This window comes from Corvus brachyrhynchos, unplaced genomic scaffold (genome assembly GCF_000691975.1).
Source record: "Corvus brachyrhynchos isolate BGI_N302 unplaced genomic scaffold, ASM69197v1 scaffold99, whole genome shotgun sequence".
Classification (NCBI taxonomy): domain Eukaryota; kingdom Metazoa; phylum Chordata; class Aves; order Passeriformes; family Corvidae; genus Corvus; species Corvus brachyrhynchos.
In genome coordinates, this window is record NW_008239778.1 from 22,654 (window position 1) to 32,483 (window position 9,830).

General features: G+C 48.2%; 1 protein-coding gene across 2 annotated transcripts in view; it reads right to left on the bottom strand.

The window, feature by feature from the left end:
- The window catches only part of SUPT6H (SPT6 homolog, histone chaperone), a 26,177-nt gene that overhangs the window by 6,877 nt on the left and 9,470 nt on the right, over positions 1–9,830 (bottom strand). For both annotated transcript variants that reach the window (XM_017743040.1, XM_017743039.1), the window contains 19 exons: positions 9,489–9,578; positions 8,848–8,990; positions 8,450–8,601; positions 7,852–7,950; positions 7,560–7,689; positions 7,308–7,458; positions 6,768–6,922; positions 6,051–6,246; positions 5,703–5,842; positions 5,507–5,624; positions 5,334–5,410; positions 5,070–5,205; positions 4,534–4,671; positions 4,056–4,223; positions 3,244–3,371; positions 2,021–2,228; positions 1,427–1,574; positions 1,041–1,183; positions 145–285 (listed from right to left, as the gene is read on the bottom strand). In XM_017743040.1, coding sequence (XP_017598529.1) covers positions 145–285; positions 1,041–1,183; positions 1,427–1,574; positions 2,021–2,228; positions 3,244–3,371; positions 4,056–4,223; positions 4,534–4,671; positions 5,070–5,205; positions 5,334–5,410; positions 5,507–5,624; positions 5,703–5,842; positions 6,051–6,246; positions 6,768–6,922; positions 7,308–7,458; positions 7,560–7,689; positions 7,852–7,950; positions 8,450–8,601; positions 8,848–8,990; positions 9,489–9,578 — 2,661 coding nt within the window. The remainder of the gene's footprint in view (positions 1–144; positions 286–1,040; positions 1,184–1,426; positions 1,575–2,020; positions 2,229–3,243; positions 3,372–4,055; positions 4,224–4,533; positions 4,672–5,069; positions 5,206–5,333; positions 5,411–5,506; positions 5,625–5,702; positions 5,843–6,050; positions 6,247–6,767; positions 6,923–7,307; positions 7,459–7,559; positions 7,690–7,851; positions 7,951–8,449; positions 8,602–8,847; positions 8,991–9,488; positions 9,579–9,830) is intronic.

A 9,830-nucleotide genomic window follows, 5' to 3' on the forward strand; every position in this document is an offset into this window, starting at 1 on the left:
CCTGCTGATTTAAAGTCCTCACATGAAAATAAGGTCAGAAAAGTCATTTAACAACAGTGTTATTAACCAAACTCTGAGTCTTTGGTATTGGCTCCAGGTTCTTCCAGCTCATGCTGGGGGTGTGAAAATCCATTGTTTTCGTACCTTCACCCTTTCTTCTGGCCTCTTGACCACCTTGTCACTAAGAAATTTTGTTGGGATGAAGCCAGCAACACCATTATCCAGACGTGTCTTCACGCCAATGGCCTGACCCGGGCAGGAACCGCTGTCAAAATGGTTCCAAACCTTGAGCAAGGCAAAAGTAAATAAATCATTCAGCATGGAAACAAAATAGCCCCAGCAGTTCATATTCAAAACAAGTCCAAAAGCCGTGTCAGCGAAGTGGTGCAGCCAACAGAGACTTGTAGAAGGGCAGGGGACAGAGGACTGCAACAAATGCCACCCAGTAATGCAATCTTCCTCCTCCAGCTCTGCTCAGCTTATGGGACATTGCAACCAGGAAGGTCAGAACGTTTTTAGACCCTGAACACCAGCCTGCAGCCAGGGCTGGTCTCTAATGAACACTATAGGGGTTTAAAGTCAGGGATTACCCAGGCTGGAATTCAGTGTTTAGAAGGGACCTAAAGTACAGCTGCATTAAGCAGCAGGTGGTCCAGATAAGTTCTTAAAATTGAGAAGGTGGCACAGCCTTCTGTTCTCAGTGTCACGGGCAATTTCTGTGCGTAGAACACAATCCCAGACCACAAACAAGAATGCTTTATGTATCTGCAAAGAACTGCTCAGCTTAGCCCCAGGTCCATTTCACTCTAAAATCCATAATGTAGCCATAAAACATCTGTCAAATCTATACTGAAGCAATTAGTCAGAAGTGCAACAGATTTTATTTACAGCCAAAGGCCACATCAGAGCTTGGGATCCTGGGCCACTGTGGATGCAATCTTGGCTCTAATACCTTTTCTCCCAAGAACCCTACACAACACTCCAGCCTGCTGCTAGCAGGCTCCTGACAAAGGCAGGCCTGTCAGGAGAAGCAGCCCCACCTCACTGAGCTCTGGGAAGTTGTCCTGCTGGCAGAAAGGGCACTGCCAAAGGCCAGTTTCGTCGTTCCGTATCGCCTGGTCGTAGCTCTCTCCCTGTGGGCGCCTGTGGGCAATCCCAGTCACGTTGCAGATGATCATTTTACCTGTGGGGTGATGGGAGAGGGGAAGGAAAGACTGAAGAACTGCAGAGCTGGGCAGTTTCCTCTACCTAAGGTTGTTATTCATGCTTGAAGGTTTTAGGAGACCACCCAGGTACCTGACAAGCTGCTTCACACTCCACCACAGCACTGTCCCAGCATCATGCTCACTAAGATCCCTCTGCCCACCTTCACACATCCTGTGTCAACTTAGGAGGACAGAAAGCAGGGATGTGGACAGGGATGTACCTATGTAAAATGTCTCTGGAGTTTCTTTGGTCAGCATATTGAAGACCTCCTCTGTGTTGGGAGAACGGTACGGGGTTCTCAGGTCCTTGTATCTGCAGCTCAGCTCAGCTCGAATGTCATACAAAGTGATGTGCTTGTCACCGTAGCCCTGTGTGGGATTCAGAGGTTATAAAGGCATGAGAAGCAGGAAGAAGGTCAGTAGGGAACCCAGTGTCAGTTATGGAAGAACTCAAGGAACTTATCAAACAGCAAATTTAAAGAAGTGGAATGCAGCAGGTACCTACAAATGGTGAAACTCAGTCACAGGATGTTGAGGAGGTCAAAAGGACAAACATATTTAGAAAAAAATTAATGGAGAAGAGCTTAAATGGTCTAATTACTGTCTCCTGCCCCAAGTGTACTTTCTGCAAGCATTTACTACATGCCATTGTCAGACACTGATTGCTCATCACGGCTGTTTATACATTTTACGACAGCACAGCTAATGCCCAGCTCCTAAAAAGGATAAAGGGTCACCAGCTATAAAACATGAGAATGCCAGCTGGGCAGCAGAGCTTCTCCTCTGTTTTTCAGCACCAGGAATCCCCAATACACCTGTCTTTCCAGTTCTTCAGCAAAGGCATCAAGATCCAGGTCTTTCAGGCGCTCAGGGTTTTCCAGGATCTCCTCCAGAGCTCCTGCAGGATTTGCATCCTCAGCTGACTCATCATATTCCAGGGCATCCACTGCCATTTTCCTTGCCCATTCATAGGTTTCAGGATGGACCCTAGAGCCATCTAGGACTTCAATGTAGGAATCAGTGCTGAAACAAAACCAATGCTCAGATCAGGGCTCTGAGGGTTCCAGCTGTTCCTGCAGCTCAATGATCAAGCACAATGTCGAGCACCACCCCTGCCCTCCATGGAACAAAGAGCTCCAAAAAAGACACTATGAATTATTCATTGCTAAGCCAACAGGAGCCAAGGCAAGACCTGGCAAACTCCAGTCTGCAGCTCCAAAGATACAGCCAGGCATTTTGGATGCTGGGTGGATTTGATCCCTGTGTACTACAGCTGCTCTACAAGCACACAGCTCCCTGCAGTTTCTCTCCTCATACAAATTCAGTGTTGCCATCGAGCTGCTTGGATGGGCTACACTTTGCCCCTGGCGTCTCTGGGATTTGTATCCTTCAAGAATCAAGGGATCTAGCGGGGTTGGATCACTCAATGCAGGGATTCAGCCAGGTGTCCTTTCTCAGATTGCTTTTCAAAGGCAAAAAACCCTGGAGAAAGCACCTTTCCAGTAAGTGACCCTTTGTGCAAAGCAGTCAGAGGTTCAGAAACAAGGTCACAGCTGTCCTCAAAACCCCTCTCGTGCAGTCACCAGTAACTTAATGCTCCATAAAAGTCCCAGTATTGCTACTGGTTTAAGAGGAAGCCAAATTGCTGAGTTATTTCTCAAGGTTGAAACTTTAGAAAAATAAAATACTGTCACAGAAGGACCAGGCAGAAACTAAGCTGAAGTGCCCATGGGTTACTGACAACTGCATGACTATTTTAGGGAACAACTGGTTTTAGTTTAGTTCCTCTTGACCACAAAGGGTCTTTCACTCCAGAGTAAGCCATATAATTCATGTTCTGCAGCTCACACTGCTGCTGTGCAAGTGCAGCTGCCCTTAAGAATCAGATTAATAACCAGCAATACCTGAACTTGGCTAAAAGTCAGAGGGGCCACACAGAAACTCTGGGGAACACTGACTCAGGGAAGGTCACTGCTTCAGCCTGTCACTCACACTAACTCCATACCCCATAGGACATCAAATACAACCCAATACCCACCTATCACCCAGTGATGCTGTGTCAATTTTGATGAAGCCAGCACAGTTGATGAACACTTTGGGTCCCATGTGACACATAGTAACCAGCTGGGTCCTGTTCTCCAGACGGGTGTTGTTTTGTTTTAAGATCTGCAGAGAAAGGCAGGAATATAAACCTTGATAGAGGCAAGAGCATAAACCCTGCTATTCAAACACAAGATTGCCCACAGAGGCTGTGGACTTCCTATCCCTGGAAGTTGTTCAAAGCCAGGCTGGATGGGGCTCTGAGTAACCTGCTTTAGTGGAAGGTATCCATGCCCATGGCCAAGGGTTGGAATTACATATTTAAGGTCCCTTCCAACCCAAACCATTGTGATTCTCTGGGAAAAAAGCTGACGATTCACACAGCACACTGCAGTGTTTAAAGCATCTGACACACGCCCATCACAACTCTTTAAGTTGTTGCTCCCTGCCAGTGCCTCAACACTGTGTGAAAGATGATGATTCCACATCATCACGGCTCCAACTCTCAGGAAAAGCGCTGGCTTTTTGCCTCGTGTTTTCTACACTGTGGAGGTGTCTTGACGCTCTGACAGCACATCCATTCCTGTGGGTTTGGGAGCTGGCTGGGATTGACGGATCTGCTGAGCTGTTTGGGTCTGTCAAGGACACAAGTCCACGTGTAGCTTCGGGGCGAGGCACAGCGAGGTAAAAACACACATCAACAGAGCTGTCAGCTGCACCTGGCACACGGGACCCTGAGTCACCTCCTGAGCACTCACACAGTCTTGGTGACATGCTGTTTTTGTAGGCAGGGCCAAGAAGCCTCCTTACCTTCAGCAGGTGAGTGCCTTTGCGTGGTCCCAGGCCACACACGTACTGCAGCAAAGCCTGGCTGTGGGGGTGAGCAATGGCCCTGTTCACATCCACCCCCACCTCGTTCACACGGTTGATGAATTCGCAGTAGAGCGCGTTCAGCAGCTCCTCCTTCACCACGTGCTCCTGGCAGAGAGAAGAGGTGTTAGCCCTGGAAAAGATGGATCTGTGCAACCCTCTGCCATGAGCCAAACACAACACACTGGCTCCCAGGAGTTGTGTTGCACCTCAGTTACCCCTGAGAACAGCCTAAAGGCTGATAAGGAAGAAGCAAAGGGAAAAAAAAACAGAAAGAAAGGTGCTGTGTAGCCTGAATATAGCACAGAACAGGCAGAACTTGCACAAGTTTAACTTGGAAACCTTTTCTTTGAAAGCAAACCCTCACAGGCTGCTTTCTCTTGCGGAGAAGGATCTCCCTTGCCCAAGGAAAATTTACCTGCAGAGGGTGGAGTTTCAGGCAGAGAATATCCTCATCAGAGCTGCAGACCTGGGCGAACTCAACGAGGGGGTCCTGGATGCGGCGAGCGAGGGACACGGCCTGACGCAGCAGAGGGGGGTAATCCCGGAATTCATTCTGCAACAGGACACAGAATCAGGCAAAACCCTCGTGGCGTTTCCACACTTTGTACCACAAACAGCAAAGACACATCAGACAGGGACTGGAGCAAAGAAGCACTTGGTACTCAGGGCAAAGAAAGCTGAGGTCAAAGGCTCCCACGAGCTCTTAATGCAATCAGTAATGGAACAATCTCACTCATTTCCAACTACATCAATATCCACTTTGTGCATCTGCTGGTGCTGATCGCTTCAGGGAAGCCTAAGATGTTTTGCCTTGATCCAAAGATCAGTATGTGACTGTCCAGATGGATCATACGAGACAGAGGATGATGTAAGGCCAGCACAACAAATGGAGGATGACACAGCACGAATGAGCAACAAACTAAGGGAGAGCTGGAGTAGCAGAAAGTTCACCTCAGACTTCTTGCTGTTCATGTAGAGGATGGCCAGTTCATTGTCCACCAGCTCCACTCCGATCGAGGACAGCTGCTGCCCTTGGTCCAGCTCATGAACAATTCTCTTCACATCCTCCATCAGCATCTGAGCATCCCTAGGGAGAGACAGCCGAAGGGACTGAGGGGAGAGCACAGAGCTGGGTCCTGGAGACAGTAAAATGTAGACAGACACAAGGAAAGGATTGCAAAGAGACTGGGAAGTGGAAGGAACACAAAGACTGACCTGTTCTCGCCTGCAATTGTCACCACGTGAGGCTTCTTGTTCAGGAGGAATTTTTTCAAGGTTTCAATATCCTGGGCCTGGAAAGCAAAGTAGAAAATCAGAGTAGAAAAGCTAGAGGGTTTTTGTCCTGAGCTACCTACGTTCATCTCAGTGACAGCTGCACCAAGGCTCACCTTCTTTTCCCTCTCTTCCTCACGCCAGGCATTCCTTCTCTTTGTGAAATGTGGCAGTCGGAGGAAATCTGTCACCTCACCCTCGCCATTAACGAGGGCACAAAACACGGGGTGGTCCCTGTCAAACAGAGATCACTCAGACATGGAGGACTGCTAAAGCTGGACATACATACAGAGGCCACTCCCTGCCTCCTACCTGGCTGATGAAAAAGCAATGCCCAGCACCCGGATCCCTTTCCCTTGGTTTTCATCCATGAAATCATCGTCTTCCTCCACTTGCTGATCTGGCCTGTACGCAGCAACCTTTAGCCAGTTGTACAGTTTGCGGCTGCAAGCCTGGGAGAGCAGAGAAAGGACAAAGAGGAGTGAGAAAATCCACTGCAAGGGCCTTGGCATAGCCCTTCTCTGAAGCTGAAGTCAAACCAGACTCAACCCCCGCCTCCTCCTCCTTCCCAAGAACCTGTGGATGACCTGTCAGCAGCTATCCCCAGAAATGTCAGCATTTACAAGCCCAGCTCTGTCTCAAACCTGTGCCCCATCTCACCTTGAGGACGTACTCCTTGGCCTCCACCAACAGCTTGTTCTTTAACTCTTTGGCCATCTGCACGTAGAGGAACTGGTTGAGGGAGCGCTCGATGGCCATGGTGCGCTGCCGATTCCACTCCTGCACCTGGTGGCTGAACTCATCCCGGTAATAGAACTGCTTGATTTCCTCAAAGTATGTCTGGTCACTGCCATAACTGCAAGAAAGGACAAGAGGAGATACAGAAAGACTCCAAACACCTGCATGGACACCATCACTGGCAGGTTCCTGCACAGGGATGCAGTAGCAGCGCCTCAGATTCAGGTAGCTGCTTGAAAAAAATTAGGGAAGAGCCAACCCTCCCATCAAATGCTGCTTTAGCTGCAGAAGAGATGCTGTAGACAGACCTCAGACACCCCAGCACACCCATATTGCACAGTGTGGCCACTCAGATGTGCAGGGAAGGGAACCAAGTTGGTTGGGAAACAAGCTCCATCTTCCACAAAAATCCCAAAGGTTTAAGAGTTTGCCTTCAAGTGAGGAAGACAGATGTCTGCTAAAGTTTTCAACAAGACAATAAAAGAATCTTGAAAGGCTGCTTGACTTTGAGGTGCAGGAAACTGACTGAGGCCATGACTTGCAGAAGTAGTTTGGGTTACAGAGGAGCTCTAAGAGCACAGCAGCACTGGATGAATGAGCTGTGCCATGTCAGGGATGGCACAGCCAGTGGGAACTCACCCCTCCACTCCTTTCATGTCAATGCTGATATCTATGGTGAGCAGTGCCTCGTCCTCTGCCAGGCTCATTTTCAGGAACTGGTCATCTCGCAGCTCCTTCACAGGCTTGTTCTTCATGTATTTAAAGGAATAGGCATAGTGGGCTTCATCAATATCCTGGGAAAGAGGAGAGACAGTCAGCATGCACACAGGGCATTCATGAAGAAAGACCCTTCTGTATGCCACAGCAGACAATGGTTTTTATTCAATACTCCCTCAGCCCTATGCCTGCCAGTCTGCATTTCCTTCCCCAGCAGGACACAGAGGAATTGCTTCCCAGTCCCAGAGAAACAGAGACTGTTCCAATAATTGAAGGCAACATCTCATCTGGTAAAATGCTGAGACTAAAAATGCAGCATGCTGCTGAGCTGGGCTCTACAACCCAGCTCAGTGCTGCTCTGAGATTTATTCAGAGTTGCCACTGACACACGAGAACAAGCATTTGTGTGCTATTTAGATCCTTCCCTGAATTCAGCCATGGAGTCAGAGCTCCCTTCCTTACCTTCTTCCCCTTTTTGGTTGGTGAAATGTTGATTTTAGCTCGTTCTTGGAAAGTCTGTCTCAGGACCTGTCTGACCAAGGGCTCCCTGGCGATCTGCAAAGCCACCATGTACCGAGCTCCTTCCAGCACAGCTTCTGGGCTTGGGAATTGACTACAAGCAAAAATGCAACGTGAAGGCTTAGAAAAATGTCTCCAGATCCCCTCACTTGCATTACATCCACAGTAACTCCACAGAGACCCCCACACACTGACCTACACACATAATCCTTGGCCAGCTCCAGGGGCTCTGCAGGGAACTGCTCTGTCTCGTGACGCTGGTAACTGTCTCGGAGATTCTCTCCAAACTGCTCAGGTGTCAGACCAAATTTCTTAGCCAGACCATCTGGTAAAAGAAAAAAAAAACCAAAAAAGAAATGAGGACAAGGGTATTGCAAGCCAATAGTGAGCAAAATTACCAGTCTTCCTTGCACAGGTAAGTCACAGCATCCAGCAGAGCACGTGGGCCAGGCCACTGCATGCTCAGCAGGACAGAGCAGAGCCTTACCCAGCCCAGCTGCCTGGCAGATGGTGTACATATCCCTTCGGGAAGCCTGCTTCAGCTCAGGCCCCTTCTGCTCATCATCCTCTGCATCCTCCCCTTCACCTGTAGGAAGGATACATTAGAAAGGCATCCAGACAGCTGGAGCATGTCAGAAGCACAATAAAGAGATAAAACACAACCTACACCGTGCAACAGAGCCCCTAAATCCCACAAAGGCATCTCAAAGGTCACAGTGGCCTTAAAATTATTCAGGGTTGGAAAAAGACCCTGGAAACACTATCTTCAGTGTCACTATGTTCAGTTTTAATAGGAGTATCTCTGGGTTGCACATTAAAACACACATCAAGATGGCCGGTTCTTGCTTGCTGATCCCTGACACAAGAGGTGGCATTCACGTTCCATTGGAAAGCACCTTGTGTGGTAAACCCTAAACATTTTCAGAGGTGCCTGAAAGACCTGGGACTAACTTGAGACAGAAATGACCAGCAGAGATGCTCTGTGCAAACACATGGGCTTTTCACCAAACCTTCATCCTGCTCTTTTGAACCAGGGTTTTCAAGCAGCCCACAAGGAGAAAACTATCAAACGTGGGGAGACAAACCTTCCTCCTCTTCACCATCCTCCCGGATACGCTTCTGCTTTTTGCGAGCGGCCTTGGCAGCGTTCTGCATCTTGGGGATGTCTCTGCCATAGTACAGCAGGAAGTGATTGTACACATCCTTCAGCTCATCCATGGACTGCACGTCCTTCAGCCTACAGAAAACCAGCACATTACACCCTGCCTGCAGCTGGGCCATGCTCAGAGCACTCAAGGAACCTGCTCTGACTCAGGTTAGGCAGCAGAGGAGCCCTTGGACTCATGTTGCAAAAGAATTTTAAGTACTTCTCATTACTGGCTTTGTTGGTGCTCTGCAGTAGCCAGAGTGCTTGTGCTGTTTGGGTAATTCAATGCACATTTTAAGTCATTTTAGGATGAATATAAAAGTCATGGCTCTCTACCTCTCCATGTCAGTAGTATCCAGGGCCCTTATTCCATCAGCCAAGGGCTTGTCTGGGTCAGCAGAGATTTGTTCATACTGGTAGGCCTGCATCTTCTCAAACAGTCGTGTCAGGTTCTGCTTGCGGATCTTCAGCTGGGTCCACTGACATGAGAACAAAAGAATTCCAGTGAAACACCCCATTGCAGTGTGTCACCTGTCTCCTCCCTTCCCAAACAGGGACTTCCAGCATTTTGGGATATTTGTCATATAAAAATAATCATTAAAATTTTCATCCACAGCCAAAGCCAAATGTGACATGTGGCAGGTGTCATCTCAAAGATATTAACAGAAAAAAAACAAAAAAAAAAAAAAAAACAAAAAAAAAAAAAAAAAAAAAAAAAAAAAAACCAAAAAAAAAAACCAACAAGGTTTGGATCTGATAGTAGAGAAACAACCTGCACTGCACAAAAGGAACTCAGTGAAGGGGAAGGATTTTTTTTGAATACTATTTTGTCAGATATCCCTTTACCACCACGTGTCAGCAAACATGCAAAAAGACATGGGTAAAAAACCCCAACATGGCCAAAATGAACTCTGCTGAAAGTATCAGGTGGGAAGACAAAGATGGATGGGACAACCAGAAATGAAAATAATCCTCACCTTCTCATCCCACTGCCAGACCCTCCACAGGTCGTTGATGTGCAGCTCTGGCTCCACATACTCCTTTCTGTAGAAGGCGATGAACGGCACCTGGGTCAGAAATGAAACTCATCACCCCTGTGCAGGACACTGGGCTGTTCCTGGCAGCCAGGAGCCCAGACAGAGCTCCTGTTCCATGTGGGAGAACAAGCTAAGGAGGCAAGCTCTTACTCCACCACAGAATACATCACAAAGGCCAAAAAACTTCTGCAACATCAGGCAACACCTCAGAGAACAGACTGGATGGACCAAGCAAGGCTCAAGAGAAATTCCCTCACCTCATTCAGCCTCAATTTGTCCAGA